The 23,282-nt window shown below is 41.8% G+C and overlaps 1 protein-coding gene across 6 annotated transcripts in view; it reads right to left on the bottom strand.

Moving 5' to 3' along the window:
* Nucleotides 1-15,699, bottom strand: part of CACNB2 (calcium voltage-gated channel auxiliary subunit beta 2) — a 378,708-nt gene extending 363,009 nt beyond the window's left edge. For 3 of the 6 annotated variants that reach the window (XM_047743559.1, XM_047743562.1, XM_047743557.1), the window contains exons 1-2: nt 15,487-15,699; nt 6,223-6,315 (exon numbers count right to left, since the gene is read on the bottom strand). In XM_047743559.1, coding sequence (XP_047599515.1) covers nt 6,223-6,315; nt 15,487-15,606 — 213 coding nt within the window. In that variant the 5' untranslated portion in view covers nt 15,607-15,699. Of the gene's footprint in view, nt 1-6,222; nt 6,316-13,233; nt 13,637-14,483; nt 14,538-15,099 lie in introns of those variants that run through there. The other 3 variants (XM_047743558.1, XM_047743560.1, XM_047743561.1) reach the window with 3 other exon arrangements.
* Nucleotides 15,700-23,282: the final 7,583 nt, after the last annotated feature.

Consider the following 23,282-nt stretch of genomic DNA (forward strand, 5'->3'; position numbering starts at 1 on the left):
CCAGGCGCCCCTTAGTCAGGATTTAACCAATGTTCTCAATGGTTCATATGTGGTTCAATGTTCTCAATATTCATAAGCAATAGTAATAACCTCTTCAACAGTACATCCTAGATGCCAGGTACAGCTCTAAGCGATTTACAAGTTTGAACTCACGCAATCCTTTCGGCTAACTTTGGAGGTAGGCACTATTCCCCAGAGAAAAATGCAGAGGAATAGAAAGATTAAGCTACTTGCTCAAAGGTTAACTAGTAAATGTCTGAACCGGAATTCACTGAGTGGCCTGCCTTCAGAGTCCAGTCCCTTAACCATAATCCCTCACCACTAACCTCCTTCTTGAAAAGAAACCATTTTAAATAAGTCTTCTCACACCATAATTGACATAAATGAGAACTACGGAAATTTTAAGTTCAGTATACTGAAAACATATATCGCATAACGGTAACATTTTGGCTGCAACATAAAGCAAAAGACTTTAATTCCCTCCAATTAATGGTTTTAGGAAACCTTAGGTGGGACAAATTCTTCCTTGAAATGCCTGATGTATAAGGGGCACCTGGGTGGCTCAGTGGGTTAAGCCTCTGCCTTCGGCTCAGGTCATGACCTCAGGGCCTGGGATCGAGCCCTATATCGGGCTCTCTGCTCAGCAGGGAGCCTGTTTCCCCTCTCTCTCTGCCTGCCTCTCTGCCTACTTGTGATCTCTCTGTCAAATAAATAAATAAAATCTTTTTTTTTTAAAAGTAGTTTATAAAGTGAGCTAGGCCATCACTTGACAGCAAGCTTATAAAGAGTAGAAGCCACAGCAACCTTGTTTCCTGGAGCCCCTGGAAAGCCCTACCAATAATATGTCACACCTAGCCAACCTCCCCTGTGGACAGCAGCCAGACTGCAGCACGGATCAGGACTCTGGCCCTCCGCCGAGCCCCAGCATAAAACCAATAAACCAATGTCCTGGGAGAAATTAACCACACTCAGGTGCAAAGTCATCCTTCAATACACATTAAAAAAAAAATCCAATTCAATTAGCCAACACATAGTACATCATTAGTTTGGGATGTAGAGTTCAATAATTCATCAGTTGCATATAACACCCAATGCTCATCACATTACCAAATTACCTATCCCCCAACCAACTCCCCTCCAGCAACCCTCAGTTTGTTTCCTAGTTAAGAGTCTCTCACAGCTTGCCTCCCTCTCTGATGACTTCCCATTCAGATTCCCTCCCTCCCCCTATGATCCTCTGCACTGTTTCTTATATTCCACATATGAGTGAAATCATGACAATTATCTTTTCCTGATTGACTTATTTCACCCAGCATACCAACCTCCAGTTTCATCCGCGTTGAGGTAAATGATAAGTACTCGCCCTTTCTCTCCAATCCCCACTTTGAAATATTATGACATCAAAAAAGTTGATGTCGTGAAGAACCAGAAGATTATTGACTTAATCAACTTACAGTGAACTGATCAACTAACAAAATGGAATCTTGACCTAGGATTACAAAAATTCTGTCACAGCACCTGTTATCCTGCTTTAGGATCTGAAGCAGAAACATATGGGTAAGCGACTTTTCCTTAAGACTAATGATTCTTATTCTTATAAAATAACTTGAGTTAGAAAACCACAAACAAATGATGGCTAAAAAATACACAACAAAAAGTCTGGAAAAAACCAAAACCATTGGAAAAAATGCCTCTCACCCTTTTACCTCATAGTCTTCACGATCATGTTCTAATATATTCGGATAGGTTTCAACATATCCCAACAAATGGTTATAATGTTCATCAAATAGCCATAGGACTAAAATCTGGTACAGGTAAACTGTAACTTAGTTATCAGGGAAATGGATATTAATACCACAGTGAGCTACCACTACACTGTCACAAGAATGACTGAAATGAGAAACACTGACAATACCAAGTGTTGGCAAAGACACAAAACAGTTGAGACTGTTCCCACTGCTTGTGGGAATGCGTACTGGTTCAACCACTCTGAAACACTGGACTGCAGTGTTTACTTAAGTTAAACATACATAGATGGGGCACCTGGGTGGCTCTGTGGGTTAAGCCTCTGCTTTTGGCTCAGGTCATGATCTCAGTGTCCTGGGATCAAGCCCCGCATTGGGCTCTCTGCTCGCTGAGAGCAGACAGCCTGCTTCCCCCCCTCTCTCTGCCTGCCTCTCTGCCTACTTGTGATCTCTGTCTGTCAAATAAATAAATAAAATCTTGAAAAAAAAAAAAACATGCATAGGTAGGACCCAGCATTCCACTCCATTTGTGGAACAGAAATGTATAAAACCATACCAAAAATGCACACCAAAGATAGATACAAGAATATGTATGCAGCATTACTCTCAATAACCCCAGATGGAAATAACCCAACGTCTAGCAACAGTAGGGGAGATAAACATTCGCAGTGTCTTCACATAATGGAATGCTGTGCAGCAAAAAAGATGCAGCAGTTATCTCAACACACAACGTACATACACCTAACAATCATAAGGCTGAGTGAAAGAACTCAGGCATAAAATGATTCTATTTACACAAAACTCTAAAAACGGGCCCAAAGAACTTATGGCATGAGAAGAAAAATGATGGAGAAGGGTCAAAACGGGGACCCTAGGGGGCGGAAGGTACGGATTTCTTGATCTGGGTGGTAGTGACATGGGTGCTTACTTTATGAAATCTCAGATCTCATGAACACTTATGATTTGTGCATCTTGGGGCATATATGCTACATATCAGTAAGAATGTTTACTTTAAAAGTAAGAAAATAAATTAATAAAAAGAGGCCTGTTTTCAAACCCAATTTTATATATATATATATATATATATATATATATATATATATATATGCCTGTATTAGTCTATTACGGCTGTCGTAACGACACCACAGATTGGGTGGTTTACCCAACAGAAATTTATTTTCTCACAGCTCTGGAGGCTGGAATTTCATGATCACAGAGCTAGCAGGGTGGGCTTCTGGCGAGACCTCTCTCCTTGGCTTGCAGATGGCTCTCTCCTCACTATGCCCTCACATGGCTATTTTACTGAGCGTGCATATTCTTCGTATCTCTCTGTTACAAGGATACCAGTCCTGCAGGGATTAATGGTCCCACTCTTACAAGCTCATTTAACCTTGCTGCCTCCATACAGACCCTCCAAATACAATCAGCATAGGAATCTGGGGGAGCGACAACTCTGTTCATAACAAGTGCTATGATATTCTGTCAGTTATTTATTTTTGAAATTCTCAATTTTTTTTCATGAAATTTTCACATTTTCGACCTCTGAAGCTTTCTAAAGTACCCAGTGCTTCCCAAAGAGTCTTAAAAGTCTTTACAAATGATATAGTTGTAAAAATATAATTCTAATGTTTCAAAGTTGTATGGAAACTATTTTTAATTCAAGGGTAGGAATATAACCTAACGGCAAGGTATTTTTAAATGGATCCCACTTAAAGGGACTACTTTTCCAACATCAATTGTACATACGCCCCAGTCACAGACAAGGGAGTAACATACACTGACACGAGTCACTTGTTTAACAAAACGTCTACTTATGATAAAAAGAAAATACTTAAAAGATGTTTTTCCAGATTATTTAATAATTAAACATATGCTCATCATTACTATCCATGCTACACTTCTTGAGACTCTGATGACGCCATTTCTAGTATGTATCTAGCTCTGGCAAAGGTAACTTCTGCTTATTTTCAAATAGCAGTGAAATACAAATGCTGCTTTAAACAAATAGAGATTAAATTATCAAAGGAAAACTATGGTTTTTAAACTCTGCATTCTTGCCAAAGACACCGGTTTTCCTTCTGTGACAGAAAGACGCTAGTACATCAGGGTTCTCAAGCCTGTGTAATCATGACCTCAAATCCATGTCATTTGGAACACCTTACTCTGTAGAGATTCAAGGACACAGGCTTTATTTCCAGGAGATGGACCTTTAGGATAGACTTTTTTTTTTTTTTGGTCTTCTTAAATGCTCACATATGTTTTAGCAATACATATCTAAATGTACAGTAAGTAGTTTAACAGCTCTCATTATTTTTTATTGAAGTTTTTTTTTTTTTTAATTTATTCATTTGAGAGAGAGAGAGAAAGAGAGAGCAGGAGCTGGGGGGAAGGGGCAGAGGGAGAAGCAGGCTATCTCCTGATCAGGGCCCCAGCCAAAGACAGACGCTTAACCAACTGAGCCACCCAGGTGCCCCCCTCTTTATTACTTGTAATTGTGTTTCACAAAGCACAGAATCTCACACCCAGAGGACACAAAGCCAAAAGGAAACTATCATGACAAAAAAGAAATTCCAGGTAACTTACATGCAGTGCGGCAATCACTCCTTAACGAATGAACTTAATGAATTAAGCTCTCAAAAACACCATAAAAGGGGAATTCACAGCCAAGTAGACGACTGGAACATAAAGTCCAGCGACTGTCTTGGAAGGACATTGTTACAGAGCTAAACTGGGCCATCATGGGCTCTGTACGATTAATTTCTATTCACAATCTCTTGCCCACTCGAAACATCAGTTTTTCTTTCCACATAATCTTGACAAGCTGCCTGTCGTCCTGGGTGGCTGTGTGCTGCAGCTACTCTGGGTCCTAAGAAGCTTATTCTTTTCTGCCTCAGGTCCTCCAGCGCTGGCCCTGAGATGATGACTCACGCCCATGGATTCTCACTCCTCTGGTTCAATCTCCTTGGCCCAGAGGCAGAATAAATGGATGCCTGACATGGTAACTTTCCTTTAACTGATTCACTGAAGCTAAGCAACTATTTCTCAAGATCCTTCATTTATTCTCAGGACCATGATGCCCCAGTTCTGCCCACCATGACATCAAAGCCAATGCATACACCTTTGGCTCCTCTGCTACCCTTCCTGGCTCCTTCTGACACCAGTAAAACATAGCTCCAGGGTCGGGCCATGCTTGGCTCCACCTTCTTTTCTCTTTCTAAATGTTTCTTAGAAAAAGAGCTCCATTCTTTCTCAACCAACCATCTTTCTAATTTCCTGTCACTGAAACAATTTTTCATTGGCACGGACCCGAACCAAGATTTTTCCAGTTGCGTGTCAGTTACTCAGACATGCCTTTGGCATTCCTGACATTGCAAGGTGGGAACAGGCGAGATCCAGGAGGGCCCATCCTTGGTCTGTGTCAGGACAGGGGAAGGAGGGGACAACCAGCCAAGAACAGAATCACTGCTGGTGCAGCAGGTATAGACATTTAAGCTACTAACTAACTGTGGGGGAGAGCTGTGGGAGCAGGGATGCCAGAAGTAATGGGGAGAGTTGGCAACCAAAAGAATTAAGAGCAGTTTTTCTGGTGGACCTCCACTGTCTGGGAGAACGAGCAGTTACCGACAAATCACTCGCAAGCACAAGAGTCAAAAACTGGGGGACCTTGGGCCGTGGAATCAGGTTCTGTCCAGCGCTATTCTGTGCAATTCCTTCCCCACCGAGAAATGTTCGATGAAGATACACACCTACACCCGAAGAAACTTAAGACTAGAGCAGAACCTATTGTCCTCAGTCATCGGGCTGCCTGTGCTCTTGCTCTGGGGGTTCTAGTCCCTTCTGTTAGCACATACGAATGTTCCTATGAGGAAAGCGCTCATGCTGACTTTTTGGGGAATGGCTGGAAACTGCTGCCCAGGGCTACACTGCCTGGTACCTGCCATAAAGGCTACGTCTCCAAAGGCAGTTTAAATTATTCCTCAAAGATAACACACGCTTTATGTAACCTTAGTAGCTTCAAACATTCCAAGATGAAACACGATTTCCTCTTTGACAGTCTGAACGTCGAGAGGGAAAAAGAAAACTCAAGTGAGAGGAACACCAGTATTTTGATTTCATAGCTGGCCACACAGATACCCACTGAGATCCCCTCTTCCCCAGCCGAAGAAAACCTCCAAATCTGTAATCATTTCTGCTGGAGTTCCCTTATTTTGTTATGAAGAAATCCTTCTTCCTGGCAAGACCAACTTGCCAGGAAAGGTTGTAATTATCGCACGGTCTCACTTAAAATTTAAATATTTTAATTATCACATGAAACGGCATACTTTTCACTTCAACTAGAAATAAGTATAATAACACCATATAAGTCTTAAGGATAATGGTATAAAATCACCTTCAAAAACAAAACAAAACAAAACAAAACCAACAAAATTCATTTGAATATACTTCTCCAGACCAGAAATTTTAAAAGCTCTCTTACCTGCCGAACAAAACTATTTGAGGTAGTGTCAGAGGAAGTGCTCCCATCGGATCCTTTAAATCTATTTTTCCTTCTAGCTCCTTTTCCATATGACTGCAAAAAAAAAGAAAAAGAAAGAAAAAAAGGCAAATGAGAAATCTAAGCCTACTGCTAAGAAGAAGTCAAAAACCAAAACAAAATATAAATTGCCATCAATGGGCATTGTTTGAAAATTATTATTGCTGGAATCACAAGTATTTATTTCAAAACAGTGAGTTAACAGGGAGAAGAGGTTTCTAGACAAAACATTTAATAATTCTTGAATTAAAACAAATTATGTTATCTGTTCGCATATGGGTCGTCAAGAGGCAAAGCCACCAAAGATAAAACATTTAAGAGCAAGGATTTCAGGGCAGGAGAGCGCAGAGCTGCAGCTGTTAAGGAGAGAGAAAAGATCATGAGTCCAAGCCTCTTGGACAGCACGAATGCAACAGTTTCGTGCGCCCTGAGATGCCATTTCCAGTGCCACTGGCCTCCATTTTTGCTTTTTTTCATGTTTTAATTGGTAATCCCATAGCTACTTGTAGAACTATATGGTAGCCGAAGAACAATGTATAATATGAATTCTGATTATCTTGAAATACACACACACACACGGGTCTACATGGAACATGAATGAAAACATGGTGCCAATTCCTCCCCTGACCGTATGGATCTAGAAACAGTTTCAGAAGTGGTGAAAGGCTTCTTCTGTAAGTGCTCATGAACTGGATGAAACTGAAATGCCTTATAAAAATATCTGGCCCATTGTGGTAATGTTTGCATGTGACAGGAAAATCAAAATCACTTCGTGATTTTGCTGAGAATGCGAGAAAAATAAATTTTATAGAATAAAATTTTATAGAATAATTAGATAAATAGGTAATTTTACAGAATAATAGCAATAAGAAGACAAGCATTTAAGAACAGGAGGTTAAGAGCAAGACCATTTGCTCCCATACCACCATAGAGCCAAGCATGAACCTATGCTAATGAACTTGCTTTTTCTAATATTATCTATTTACACTCAGAGCACTAAGAACAAACAACGCATCAATCTCTGTTTAATGCCGGGCATAGGTAAAGTTGTTGCAAATACTGGCCATTAACATATAATTGAAAAATAGCTCAAAACTGTGCTGTTAGGTGCAAAGCACATAGGCTGGAATCCTGCCATCGCAGACCGTGAGCAAATGTCTTAACTGCTCCAAACACCAGTCTTCTCATCCTTCAAATGGGCATATTGCTACTTACTTCACAGGCTTAGGAATTAAAGGAAATAACAGATTCATAGCATTTAGTGTAAGACCTAGTAAATGATAAGGGCTCAGAATGATATTTTTAAAAGTAATATCCACGGGGCACCTGGGTGGCTCAGCGGGTTAAGCCTCTGCCTTCAGCTCAGGTCATGATCTCAGGGTCCTGGGATCGAGCCCGGCATCGGGCTCTCTGCTCAGCGGGGAGCCTGCTTCTCCCTCTCTCTCTCTCTGCCTGCCTCTCTGCCTTCTTGTGATCTCTGTCTCTCTGTCAGATAGATAAATAAAATCTTAAAAAAAAAAAAAAAGTAATATCCACATACAGATTGGAAGAGTCGGGTAAAGTTGGGGTGAAGGGCATAACATGTTGAGAATGCTTAGGCTCAAAGAGACTTCATGAGATTATCAGCATTTACAAAAGTTAACTTTTTAAATTGCTGAGTAAATTGCAGAGTTCAGGTTTTGAAAATACTACTTTGTTCTATTTGATATACACAGATGGTTTTCATTAAAAAAAGAAATATCTTATAAACTATGGTATACGTAGTACTTAGGCAAACTAAGATCTATTACGAACATTTGTGTTATGAGTAACTTAGATGACTTTGCAATCAGTGAGAGGGTGGTACAATCTTAAAGCAAAAATTTTTCTTAACCATGTTTGTTCTCTTTCAAGTATCTACGGGATTTATATAATACAAATGTGTTTCCATGGCATTTAATTAACTCTCAACTTCATAAAAGGAAAGACAACCTAGGCTGGGCTTTCACAGTGCATCATACAAGGTTCTTCTCACTTAGCAGCTTATTCTTTATACTTATGTAAACACTATTCAGTAAACTATTGAAAAAATAACATTCTTTCAAGAGCATTCTTCCTTTTCCAATTATTATATAAAGGTTTGGACAGAAGTGTCTTCCAAAGCCTATGAACACGAAAAGAAAGCACGAAAAGTTCTTTAAAATTAAAAATATTTTTATATTATTGAACATGGGAAAAGACGAATTACCTTTGAAAGCATTTTTTTAAGGCCTAACATGTTTCTTATGGGGGGGGAGGGGCAAACCTGTGTTAAACACATTGTTTTCCTTTCTTTTTTTTAAACACATTGTTTTTCTTCATGAGAGGCATAGATTATCTTTGAGAACAAAGACAAAATAGAATCTTACTCCATCGTGATGTCTTTCCAATACCATTTTGAAATGGGTGGAAAAAGAATATGAAATTCTATCATTGTCTTTTGCTTCAGATTTTTCATGATAAATATATTTTATTATTCTGCTGCTTTGGTGTGTAAGCTTTTTCGTGGCTGTTCACAAATGCACAACAGGCACTGTGAAAACCACACAAAATTTCAGACATTCGGTCCTACGGGAGACAATTTTCTGCAAGAAATTAGACACATTTAAAAAGTGTTTCATTTTAAATGTATGTTAATTTTTCTAAGCCCCTAGGAATACTATTCATAAGTATTACTTTGGACGCACTTAGCTACCTGTACAATATATACTTACGTATATATGTTGGATTATCAGAGTTTTCAACTGTACTAACACACAGTTTGCACACACACAGGCACACACCTATAGCTGAATCCAGTGTAAACTTGTGATAACTTTGAAAAAACTGTATTGTCCTTTAATCACTTAAATTTATGGGGAATGCTTTATTCAAAGTATTAACTTGTTCATGTCTTAATAGTGTCATAGCAAATCCTTATTAATTATGTATTATATATATTAAAAGCTAAAATAGATATGCTTAATGATACCTCTTTTCTGTTCTCTTATGAATTTGAGCAGTTATTTCTCTTCCATAGTCTCCCTGTTAATTTTTATTGTTTTTTATAACAATATCCAAGATCAAGGGAAAAAAATTAAAGCAACTTTTGGAAAGCTAATACAGTCCATTTCAATGTATTTTTAAAAAAATGTTAGTGAAAATTTATACTACCATTACAAAACAAAGTTCCCTTTGATCCAATGCATATTTAAAATTAAGTCCATCTTGCTAGAATTACTTTTCTTTAGTTACTTTAAATCCTTGAAAATGAGGACTAGGGTGTTTCATCTGCAGGAATTTAAAAAAAGAAAAAAAGGAAAGAAAGAAAAAAAAAAGTAAAGGCCAAATCTTCTCAAAATGGAGAAAGACAGGAAGGATTAATTATTCAAATATTTCCTTGACTCAATTTGGAAAAGAAGTATAGTTTTCTTAGTTCAGGGGCTGCTTCAAATGTAGTCTCTTTTAGGACCAATTGTTTTTCCAAATTTTTTTTTTTAAGCAACACTAAATATATAAACACCCAATATGTGAAACGGTTCACAATCAGAGTCGCCCAGATTTCAGGAAGTAAAAGGCAGAAGAGAAAGGGAGTTTGGGTTTGGCCGGAGCGTAAAGTATAAGCCATTATACTCTCCCTGACACATGCAGACCCCTAAGTCCTTCTGGGAGCACAGTCTGAAAAGCCACTAATTTCTATTCATTTCCTATTAGTTACATGAAACTTCATGGAAACAAATTATGTCACCATAGCAGAAAGGAGAAAAAGAAAACCGTAAACCGAAATTCTTTTACTTCTCCTACAACATCAACCAAGCTACATCAGATTTCAGAAACAACAACAACAACAAAAATTTAAGAAATTTCCACAAATATATAAATGACTTATTAAAATGAGATTTGACATTCCTCACGATGGTAAGTATTAGCTTCATGTAAATGAATGTCCTCCTTGCTACTAAATAATTTTTGAAACTGGAGTGTAGTTTTAAAATCAGCAAATAAATGTTTATAGGTCACAGGTAATTGAAATCTAATTTCTGTCTAGTTGAAATGGACAATAGTAGTTAATTTTGGAAGTTGCCAGTCAGTTGGAGATTTGAGCCCACCCATGCACACAAAGTTAGCTTGGCAGACCCTGGGGACAGCTTGAGGTATGATGCTGCTTCTGCGGTTGATAGATAGGGTAACAGTCTCCTCCCTACATATTGCTCCCCACAAGCATAATGCTGATACCTGAAATTAGTTTCCATCCCTCTCGATTAGCATTCATTGATATTTATCCCTTTGAGTTGCGGACAAATGCAGCCAGAATGATCCAGAGAGAAATCAGACATTCATTCTCCTCATTTACTGACAGCTCAGTATGAACGGGGTTGTCAGATCCTTTACTTGGAGTGAAGTAATTGAGATTACCTCTCTAGAAAAGGGGAGGTAGGACATCAGTTCTTGTCAATATGGATCAGTTTACACAAAAGCAAAAAGGAATCAAGAGGCAGCATAAACAGAATTCTTTTGCGCGGTCTGGAGGTAGAGAAGGAAGGAGGGACAAGGCTGGGAAACAGAGAACGTCTAGCGGGAGGGCAGGAGAACTTTGCCCTCTTCATAAGCTGCTACTCTAGGCAGGCCTGGAAAGAACTCTGAGACTTTGTTACTTGTGGTGGTGGCATAACTAATTGTAACTCCTTGTCACTGTGAAATTAAACAGTGCCACCTCCCCCTACGGGGTTAACACATTTTGCTCAGCTTTTCTTGAAAGGACCAAGGCTGGGACGCCTGGGTGGCTCAGTTGGTTGGGCGGCTGCCTTCGGCTCAGGTCATGATCCCAGCGTCCTGGGATCGAGTCCCATATCGGGCTCCTTGCTCGGCAGGGAGCCTGCTTCTCCCTCTGTCTCTGTCTGCCTCTCTGCCTACTTGTGATCTCTCTCTCTGACAAATAAATAAATAAAATCTTAAAAAAAAAAAAAAAAGAAAGAAAGGACCAAGGCTACATAATTGTGTTAATTCAATGGAATTAAATCCAGCAACAGGTAGACTAAGCCTTTCCGCTCAAGGAAAGACAAAAAGAAAAGAGCCATGAGATCTACAAGACCAACCGAACCCCACATCACTCAATCAGTTATTACATTTCACGTCTTAAAACACACTCAGAAATTCTGATTGGCATGTTTTAAAATTTCTCCCATGCAACACCAGAACAAAAATGCCATTCAAGAGGAAAGCCATGGGGGTTAGCAGCGAAGGTTCCAGGAAAACATAAAACACAAGACCCACAATCATTATGTTGGCAGACTGCGGAAGATCGAGCTGTACCTCGGCCGTACAAGTGTTTCTGGAAAACCGTACCCACACGGCTCAAGAGCCACAGGAGGACCGCTGCTGCTCTCTTTAGATAAAGCTCCTTGCTGCAGTGATTCAAGATGTTGCCATTACCAGGCTGTGTTACTACGACATGCTTGAAAAGCATCTGGCAAACTCAACCGGGGTGGAACCAGCTGGGTTCTGTTGCTAGGAGCAAAGCAAACAGGACCTCTGGTTACTGTCTGTTCATTTTCAGGTGTGCCTAGAGGTACTGCTCACAACCTCTTTCAGGCCTAACGTGCTGGGATACCGCTTTGTTTCTTCTCCATCTCTTCCTGTGTGTCCATCCTACTCTCAACCCCTCCCACTGGCTTCCCATCCACGCAGCCTCCGTACACCATCAATTCCACTCCCCAGAGAATTACAAGAGCCGTATTTTAGACTACCGCTGTCCAGCAGAAATGTAAGCCAAGCCACATGTCACTGAAATTTTCTAGTAGCCATAGGAAACCGGGAAGCAGCAACAAGTGAAACTAATTGCAGTGATACAACTTATTGAAACCAATATACCCAAAACGTTATCGCGGCCACCTGTCGTCAGTGTAAGAAAGATTACTGTGTACTCTTTATTTCATACCGAGTCTCTGAAATCTGGTGTGTATTTTATATGTATGGCACATCTCAGTTCGGGCTACGAGTGGCTAGTGGCTCCAGGAGTGGACAACACAGATTTGGAACTTTGGAGGGAGAATATGTAATTAGCGCCATGACTTTGGAAGTAGACCGTGTCCAAGTCTGCACTGAAGCTGTTCAGCAGGCCCCCTAAAAAGCGATGTAATCTGCTTAAATCAGAATTTACCAGGATTTGTAGTTAGGGTTGCCAACTCGGCTCTCACGTAAGAAATAATAGTCGTGTTGTTTATGGCAGTGTGCTGGAGGGAAAGGGTTGGAATGTAGGAGGGTGCCCCATCCCTGGGCAGGATTAATTAACGTAAAAAAAAGAAAAATGGGCAGTCTGTGAATCTACATCTTTTGCTTTGTTCAAACAGAACTTGGAATAAAATCCAGAGGTAAGACAGAAAGGGTTCTTTAAAGCAAAGATTGCTTAGAGACACCATTTGCAAGTGAAAATTCCATTTCTAAGTATCAGTATCGGCAAAAAGGGCTGCTCCCGAGCTGGACCCCTCCCCCGCCTTTTCTGGAGGCTTTACTGCTGTCCTGTCCTGCCCAGAGAGATGGACTAGAGACTTTGCCAAGTTCTCACAGCCCTATGATGCCATGATTTATTAGATATAAAATAAACATGGCCATGTTTCCCCTCACATAATCGAGGTGATAGAAACACAATTCAAAGAAACCTGCTTTCATTTTTGGAAGGTAGAGAAAGCAAAGAGATAGATGGGGATGTAGTTGAATATTTATACCTCTAACCTGCTTATAATAGCCTTTCCTCCCCTTTTCCTGTCTCTCGTGTATTTCTACACTTACTTCCTTGGTCCTGCATATAGAGTCTTTTGACATGTCCCATGCATGGGCCTGTCATCTCCATTTTCTTTCCTGTCCCTTCAGATTAGGCCACATTAATTCTTATCCAAATTGTTTCACCAATCTCCTGTCTGGCAGCTCCACCTCTGGATTTCTAAAACTCTAAAATACCTTCCAGAACATTCCCAGGTAAATCTTCTGAATAAGCTGTTATGCAACTCCTTGGCTGAGCCCCTTCCATGGTTCTTCATTCCTTACACCGCTGGTTCCAGTGCTTCCAAGATGTGGCCTCAAACTGCCTTGTGAGTCTTACGTCTAACTATGCCTGCTCTGTACCATTCTGTACTCTCTTCAAGCTACACATGAGAAATATGTGATAAGACTTCTAACTTCTGTGACTTCACTTCCTGTATGTCTCCCACCATCTCTCTGACAATCTCTGGTCAAATCTCACCCATCCTTGGACTCTCTTCTCAAAAGCCACCTCTTCTATGAAGCCCTTAAGGATTACTCTGCATAGAATTTCTGTGATCCTTCCTCCTTGGAAAGCAAGATTCAGTACTTCTTTTACAGTCCTCTACCAGACAATTGTCATACAGGTGTCACACTGGCAGCTACTAGAATATCAGTTCTCTGAGGACAGCAGTGGTGTCTCCTCACATCTGAATCACTTCCACCTTGCAGTTAATAACAAATACTTGTTGACTTACATTTAACGATGAAATCACTGAGTGAATTTAGTATTTCTTATCTAAATGCAGTCATGCTTTCGGTCAGCCTCAACTTTGAGCTCCAGAAATCCAAGAACTCTTTTTATCACAAGAATAAACTTAAAAAAAGAAAAAGAAAAATCCCTGAAGGGAGATCAAAGGGGAAAAAAGGGTCTAAGAGTCCTTCCTTCTATCAAAATTCAAGACCTTCACCCTGGAATAACAGAGTTCTCTGAGTACATTTCTCACTCTCATCTAACCTGATTAAATGTCTAGATAAAATCAGGAGCCTAGAACAAATGTGACATGTGTTGGTAAGAATTCAGGTCCCCTGGCAGAAACTAGATGGAAATGTAGGTGATTAGTTACAGGTCCCCCCTCTGGTTCAGCAGCGGAACAGCCCAAGGCTGACTAAAAAGCTAGCTGTCCTACCCTTATGAAAGAAATGGGTTCCTCATTACACGACTTCTTGGTTTCTACGTTTTCCCCCCATCTCAAATCAAAGTGAATTATGTGTTTTAAGTTAGCAAGGTTATTTCCCAGTGGTTAAAGAAAGTTCACTAAAGCTCCACATTTATAAGGTTTTTGTAAATCCAGGAATATGTCACCACCACATTTACCATCTACCAAACGTAGGCTTGAAATCAGCAAGCCCGTATCGCTAAGCAAAGAGTTATTTCCCCAAAATAAGGCTTGAAATAGAACCCTAACCTCTTCCCGGCACTCGCCAAGCGGCCCCACAGCTAGGAGTCTTAAGTCATTTCCCTGCTAGGATAAAAGTTGAGAGACTCCTTACCGCTGAGACCTGGAGGTGTCTGTAATCCAAACTGTACCTGCCAAAGCCTTACGTAAAAGCCACCACCTTATCATTGCCCAACGTCTACAACTGACATCTCCTATTTCACAACTGAGCAGCAAACCGGCATTTTTTCAGAAACCGCTAATCCTCATCGGAGAGGAAGGTGGTCCTGAAGCTCCCTGGAATGGCCAACATTTCAGGGGAAATGGAAAAATAAAAACTTTTCGCGTCCCCAACTCGCTTTAAGAGAAAGAAACGAGGAGGGGTGCAGGCAAACGGTGGCAAGCGGCGCGAGGGGAGCTGAGCTGTCAAGGACGCAGAACTAGCCAGGTGCGGGGGGTGGGGGTGGGGCAGGGCTGCGCCCGGAGACCCGGCCCGAAGCCCCCCTCCCCGCACGCCCCCCTGCCCACCTCTACCCTCTCCCTCGCCCCCTTCCCACCGCAGCTCCGAGCTCGCCCGGAAGGGTCGGCGTCGGAGCCCGAGCCAGAGCCGCGGGGAGCCGAGCCCCTCCCGCCCACCCGGACTCACGATCTTGAGCAGGTCCAGTCCACTCGCCTGGTTCATGTCTCTCCATGTGCCTCTCCCGGGAGGGGGCGAGGAGGGCTGACCGAGCAGCCCGGGGGCCGCAGCCTCTGAAGACCGAGAGGTCTCCCCCGCCCCTTCCCACTCGCTTTTCGGAAGCAGAGAAAAATGGAAGCCGCGGAAGAGCCAGGGACAGGCGAGACGGGGCAGGGTCCCCGGCGCCAGGAGAGGAGAAGCGGGTGGCAAAGGGCGAAGGGAGAGGGGGTGGCGGAGGAGACCCAGGCGGGAGGGAGCGGCCAGGCGAGGGATCCTAGCGGAGGAGGCGGCTGGAGAGCGGGAGGTCGGCGCCCCGGCTGCTCACAAAGAAAGGAGAAGGCGCGGCGCTCTCGCTACCTGTGCGGCCGCTCCGAGCGCCCCCGCGGGAGCCGCGTTCTCCAGCAGTTCCATCGGGATCTCCTGCGCCACCGCCGCCGCCGCTGTGGGAGGCGACTTGGACATGTCGCTTTGGACCATTGGCGAAAAGTCGGCTGGAAGCGAGCAGTCAGCCCCTCGCGGCGGGTCCCCTCCTCCCCTCCCCCGCCCCCCGCTGCCCGGGGCTCGGCGCCGCGCTCGCCGCTCTCAGGGCGCGGGACCGGGCCGGGCCATTTTGAAAAGCGAGACGCGGGGCGGCGGCGGGGCGGGCTCGCGGCCGGGCGGCGGAGCAGGGCGAGCGCAGAGCTGCGGCGACGACGGGGACCGGAGCCGCGGGCGCCGGGAAGGTCCTCGCCGGGGAGGGAGGAGGGAGCTCGGGGAGCGCGAGCCCAGGGGGAGGCGCGTCGGAAAGCGAGAGTGACAAGGCAGCCGAGCGCCGAAAAGTTCCCCGCGGGAGGCGCGGGCCGCGTGGGCTCCGGCCCAGCCGCTGCGCGTCTCCGTGGCACGCGCGCTGGAAAGTTTTCAAAGCCACGAAAGCGAGGCCTTGCGCCCGGGAGCTTCCTCGCTCGCGCTGCCGGGCTCGGCTCCCTCGGCTCCCCAGCCACCTCGCGGGCAGCCTGGCAGCCCGCGGGCGGGAGAGGGGCGGGAGCCGCGGAGAGCGCCCGGGCTCCGCTCCTAAACTGGACTCCTGGGATCCGTGGAAGCGTCCGGCGGCCCCCGGGCGCGGGCGTCTGCCGGGGCAGCCCGAGAGCCCGGGAAGGCACTTGACGGTGGCAGTGACGGGGGGCGGGCAGAAAAGACGCGGGGCTGAGGACCCGAGCATCGGCAGCTGGCCTCCTCCGCTACGTCCCAAAGCACCACTTCCCAGCCCCAGCCCGAAGTTCTTCCTTCATGACTCCTGTCTGACTCCGTGCCAAACAGCGCTGCTTTCCCCGGAGTGCGCTTTTTCTGCAAAGTGGAGAAGTCTTCCTGGCACGTTTTGGGCAAAATAAACACTTTTTTACTATCCCGAATTCTTGGTCATGAGAGTAGTGGACATGAGCAAGAACATTTCACTTTAACAGCAAAAAGCTCACTTTTCTACTGGAGCGTGCCTCTTCTTTCAACAAAGGTTACTGCAGCGAAACTCAGGAGAACCAGTCATCTAGGCATCAGTGTGATCTCTGTCAAATAAATAAGTAAAATAAAATAAAAAAACGACGTCTACGGTTTGGTGTGATGAAATATACATACAGAAATGTAGTCCACGAGGCTTCAACTGCCTTTTATATTAAATGACTGTGGGACGCAGTACTTGTTCATCTCAAAGATCAACAGCTGAAACCCATCTCCATCATAAGCTAATTTTAGTCAGGTTTTGGTAAGGGTAAAAATTTAGGCATATCCATCGGGTCCCTGGTTTTCCTAATCTTTGACGTTAAAAGGGTTATTTTTACTTAAATTTCAGTAACTGTTAAAGAGAAGCACTAAAATATTGGATAATAATGATAATGATAATATGACATTTTGAAAAACAGACTGGGAAGCTGGGAGGCTCTTGGTTAGGATGTGGGTGAGGAGCCCCATGACAAGGGAGAGGGCACCCTTTGCTTTCTAGCCAAGGCTGGAAGTCTCCGCAGAACCCTGGCTAAGAATTGTGTGTGTGTGGGGGGGGGAACAGTGGTGTTTTATATGTATTCATGTGTATATGTGTGCATATATGTATATACAAAAAATACAAAAGATATTGTACTTAAAGTTTTGGATTCATTATCTATTTTAACTTCATGATCTGCTGACGATATCACCCTCCTAGGTCTATTCATTTGACAAAAACTATTTGGTTCTCTTGAGAGAGTGTTCAAATTTCAGGGGTAACATGAAGTCTAGTTCTATTGTAGACTGGAAGCTGTGTGGTAGGAGCCCCCCATATTCATCAGAGCACATTCAAATCTAGTAAGTTGCCCTGAGTTCTTTCAACAGTCAGTCAATAAAGTTTATTTCAAGCTTTCATTGCGTGCCACTGGGGGAATACAGACAACAAAAACCAGGTCTGTTGGGGCTTATAGTCTAGTTAATAAGCACTTAGAAACCAATCAATACATACTTGTTGATGGAAGGTAGGAAGGGAGGGAGGGAGGGAGGAAGGGAGGGAGGGAGGATTCTAACATGGTTTTTAAACCATGGATGAAACTTTGGATGTGCCAAATCCATCACAGTTGGATGAAACTTTGTGTCTTCCCAAGACATCTGTGTGATTTCTTATAGTGTACTTAATTATCTGTGCATTCACTTTCATTTATGACCATCAGAGAAATGGAATTTTGTCTTTCATCACGTTTTTAAAGAGATCACAAAATAGCAAGACAACCTTGGAAATAATTTTTTTAAGATTTTTACTTATTTATTTGACAGACATAGATCACAAGCAGGCAGAGAGAGAGAGAGGAGGAAGCAGGCCCTGGGATTACAACCTGAGCCGAAGGCAGAGGCTTTAACCCACTGAGCCACCCAAGCGCCCTGAAAATAATTTTTAATAGTACTTATAGCCAAAAGGCCTGTTAAGTTTGTGCCAAAGGACAAGTAAAGTTTGAAAGAAATGTTCATGTGTGATCCAGTATATAAGTTACATCAAACTGTTTTTGTTTTTTCTGCCGCTACATAGTTTCTTGAGAGCAACCAATTGTGTCTTACTCATTTTAGTATTCCTAGCATTGAGTATGGTGTCGGGCACTTAGATGAAGCCTGAAAACACAAGTTGCATAAATGAATGAATAAATGATCTGTCTTCATGTGTCTTAAAACATAGTATACAACTTGGCAAGTTCTAACATAGGAAGACATTTACCTAATCATAATTTCCATGAAAGCATTATATTAATTCTTCCTTTATAACCTGTGCTAATTTAATTAGTGTATTGAACAGTAACACAATGCAATGTTTCTGTTCAGACTCTAGTCTGCTTTTTAAAGGTTTCAAATAAAATGTAAGGCAATGTTACCCTTACGTAAAAAAGGAAACACTGTCAGAATAAATATAGATAGAAAAAAGTTTGAGAGGGGCATCTGGGTGGCACAGTCGGTTAAGCCTCTGCCTTCAGCTCAGGTCATTATCCTGGGGTCCTGGGATGGAGCCCCATGTTGGGTTCTCTCCTGAGCAGAGAGTCTGCTTCTCCCACTTCTTCTCCCTCTGTGCCACCCCCTCTCTCAAATAAATAAATAAAACCTTAAAAAGGAAAAGAGAAAGGTTTGAGAAGCTTATTAGGGATGCCTTCCATCATGGTCAGTTTTGTTTTTAATATACCTTGACTTTTGCAGTTTTTAAAAGCCACAGATGGATGCTAAAATTTGATAAGTGAAGCCTAATTCTTTTCAATGTTAAAAGTTATGCAGATGTACTCTAGCAATAATGGATGTACAGTCCTCAGTGGAGGCATTCAAATGCAGATGACTAATTTGTTCAAGCTGTATGTAAACTTCAGCCTGCTCATTAGCCCTTGTAATGGACAGGCATATTATGGGCATTACTAATGCTCTGAAATGAGAACGGGGGCCAGGAAGAAACACTGGCCAAGGAAGCCAGAAATTTAAAAGAGTTGGTTTTTCTTCCCCTCCAAGTGAGAGAAACAGTGATTACAATTACTTTACTCCTCTCTCCCTTGCAGATTTTTGACTATATTTAAGACCTTGGAGTAAGAGCTCTCTGGGACAGATAAGCACCATGTGTGATTTTTTTTTTCATTTTACTTAGTAAATCATTTTTCACCACGTTATGGTTCCAGATCTCTGTCATTATGTATAGCGCTTTCATAAAGATACACCTGTATCCACCACTGACCTAACTTGTTATGATGCATTCCACAAAGTTATCATTTGCTTTTTGTAAACTTACACTATAAAATGAGTGTCGTGATTATAGATTGTTGTTTAAAAGCATATAAAGGCGCAAGCAAACCCAGTATAAGGGGGATGTGTGTGTGTGTGTGTGTGTGTGTGTGTGTGTGAAGGTCACAACTGAAATATACAAGTAGTCAGGGAAAGCTTAATCTCATTTCCAAAGAAAAGGCCTCATGGAAGTATCAAGATTTCATGAGTTCCTAGAACTAGAAGACAGAACTCTGGAGTGTCTAATATTCTATATCACTTTTTTAGTTTATAAAGCACATTCATTTGTTATTTATTTCTCACCTAAACCCTGTTATAACAACTGGTACCTTTGTTTACATACAAGGTGCCAGGCTTTGTGTGAAGGATTTATATACCTCATCTCATCTATGAATTAGAAATCAGTATTCCCTATCTTCATTGGGATAAGTCCAATTGCTCTAACAAGTACATCTTAAATATTTTGTGGATCAGAGAACAATCAAGAGGATTGTATAGACTACGGAAACCTGCCTTATCAAGAAACACATCTGCATTTCCATATGTAGAGCTGTCAGCTTATTCATAGCTGTGATTCCCAGCTGTCCATGTCTCTTTCTTATGGAACCTGTGTTTTAAGCTGGGCACATTGGTAGCTAGAATAAAAGACTGTGTATTTCCCAGTCTCTGTTGCAACGAGATGCAGCTATGTGGCTACATTCTGCAGACTACTGAGAAGTATCCATAAAAGGGAGAGAAAAGCTTTTATTCCTCTTCTTCCTTCCAGCTGACGACCGGATCGTGGATGTATTAGCTAAGCTATGAGTGGACATTTTAGACAATGAAGACACATAAAAGCCATATGCTGAAATTCAACGAGCAGGGGGAAAAAAGGTGCTTGGGTCACTGATGGCACCACAAAGCCACCACAGCAGCTCTGAATTGCTGACTTTCAGACTTGTGAGGCAGAAATAAGCATTTAGATTGCTTAAGCTTCTGTTACCTTATTTAGGTCTTCTGGTAAGTCATACCAAACCTAACCAGCCTAGTGATCATTTCATTACTCAAAACATTTTTTTTTTAAAATTAACTTTCAGGATGCCTGGGTAGTTCAGTTGGCTAGGTGTCTGCCTTTGGCTCAGGTCATGATCTCAGGGTCTTGGGGTGAGTCCTACATCGGGCCCCTTGCTCAGCGAGATTCTGCTTCTCCCTCTACTTTTTGCTCCCCTCCTTGTGCTCTTTCTCTCTCTGACAAATAAATAATTTTTTTAAAAATTAACTTTTTTAAGTGTAATTTACCTTATCTTGAGTTTATATATCAGGGGAATGCTGGCCTCAGAAAGTAAGGGCTGGTGTTGGGATATGTTTCTTCACGTTCTATATTCTGGAAGAGTTTATACAGACTTAGTCATACTTCTTTAGCACATATTTGGAAGAATTCACTAGAGGATCTGGAGTTTTCTGTGTTTTTAATATTGATTCAATTCCCTTAATTGATGTGGGGTTAGTCAGGTTATTTTTTCTTGATCCTTGATAGTTCAAGTGTTTCAAAAAATTTGTCCATTTCATCTTTATCAGTTTTATTGACATAAAGATATTATAAGTACTCTCTTACTATTCTTTGAATGTCTGTAGGCTCTACAGTGACATTTTCCTTTTTGTTCCTGATATTAATAATTTGCATTCTTTCTTTTCTTCTTGATTACTCTGGCTAAGGGCTTATCAATCAATCTTCTCAAATAAACTTTAGGTTTCATTGATTTTCTTATTTTTCTGTTTTCTCTTGTTTTAAATTTCTGCTCTTATATTATTTTCTTCCTTCTTTTTTTAAAGATTTCTTTATTTATTATAAAGAAGATGTGAAATATATATATATAGATATATATATATAGATATAGATATAGTGCAGCCATTAAAAAAACCTCCGAAATCTTGCCATTTGCAACAATGTGGATAGAACTAGAGGGTATTATGCTTGGCAAAGTCAACCAGAGAGGGACAATTATCATATTATCTCATTAATTTGAGGAATTTGAGAAACAAGACAGAGGATCATAAGGGAAGGGAGAGAAAAATGATACAAGATGAAGCCAGAGAGGGAGACAAAACCATAAGAGACTCTTAATCTCGGGAAATAAACTGGGGGTTGCGGAGGGGAGGGGGGTGGGAGGAATGGGGGGTTGGGTGATGGACGTTCGGGAGGGAATGTGCTATGGGGAGTGCTGTGAATTATGTAAGACTGGTGATTCATAGACCTGTACCCCTGAAACAAATGATACATTATATGTTAATAAAAAGATAATAAAAGTTTTGCCTATGGAAGAGTAAAAAAAAAAAAAGATTTATTTATTTTAGAGAAAGAGCACAAGTGGGACGGGCTGAGGGAGAGGGAGAGAGACAATGTGAAGCAGACTCCTAATTGAGAACAGAGCCATAGGTGGGGCTTGATCCCATGACCCTAAGATCACAACCTGAGCCAAACCAAGAGTTGATGCTTAAGTGACTACACTACCCATGCGCCCCCTATTTTCTTCCTTCTTCTGGCTTTGGGCTTGTTTTTTCTCTTCTTTTCTCCTGATTTCTTAAGATGAAAGTTTAGAACTTTTCATATTTTACTTCTGTCCTAATATGAACATTTGATCGCATACATTTTCCTTCAAGCACCTAGTTAGATAAATCCAGTGATTCTGACTTGTGTTTTTCTGTTCATGTAATTCAGAATATGTGCCAATGTTCTCTGTGATTTCCTCTTTCAACCCTGGGTTATATAGAAGTCAGTTCTTGAAGCTTTAAATACATGGGCTTTTTTCTGCTTTTGATTTTTAGTTTGACTCCATCGTAATCGGAGAATATACTTTGTGTATTCCCAATCATTTTAAATTCGATGAGGTTGGCTTTATGTTTGTGGTTCAGGAAATCATCTACCTTGGTGAATTTTTTTGCGTGTATTTGAAAATAATTCGTATTCTAGTGTTGTTGGGGGGAATGTTAGAGAAAAACAGATTAGATTAAGTTGCTTGGAGTGTTTTTCAGGTCTTCAATATCTGAACTTTTCTTTTTCTTTGTCTACTTATTTGGTCAATTAATGAGAAAGGAGTGTTGGAGTCTATAAATATAATTTTGGATTGTTTTAATTCATTATTTTTAAATTTTTTTCTTGTGATAAAATACATATGAAATTTACCATCTTAGCCATTTCTAAGTGCACATTTTAGTGCCATTAGGTGTATTCACATCTTTGTATAACATCATCACCTCCATCTCCAGAACTTTCTTCATCTTCCTGAACTAAAATCCTATATCCATGAAACCATCACTCCTCATTCTTCCCCATTCCCCTCCCCCAGCAACCCCTCTTCTGCCTTCTGTCCCTCTGAATTTGACTACTCTGTGTACCTCCCCTGATGTGCAATTGTGCAGGATTTGTCCCTTTGTGACTGACTAATTTCATTGAGCATAATGCCTTCAGAGTTCATCTGCTTTGTATCATGCATCAGGATGTCCTTTCCTTTTAAGGCTGAATAACATTCCATTGTATGTATCTACTACACTTTGTTCACCCTCCTGTCAATGGATACTTGGGTGGCTTCCATATTTTAGCTATTGTGAATCATGCCTCATGAACATGGGTGTACAAATTCAGGACACTGTTTTCAATTCTGGGGGGTAATTACTATGGTCTGAGTGTTTGTATCCCCTCCCCCAAATTTGTATGTTGAAATCCTAATGCCTGATGTGATGGTCTCAGGAAGTGGGGCCTTGGGTCGTCAGGGCAGAGCTCTCATGAATAGATTCATGCTGTTCCAAAAGAGAGCTGGCTTGCCCCTCTGCCATGAGACAATAATAGCAGGAAGTAGGCAGTCAGCTACCCAGAAGAGAGCTTTCACCAGAACCAGACCATGGTGGCACCCTAATTTGGGGCTTCCATCTTCGAG

This window comes from Lutra lutra, chromosome 8 (assembly GCF_902655055.1).
Source record: "Lutra lutra chromosome 8, mLutLut1.2, whole genome shotgun sequence".
Taxonomy (NCBI): Eukaryota; Metazoa; Chordata; class Mammalia; order Carnivora; family Mustelidae; genus Lutra; species Lutra lutra.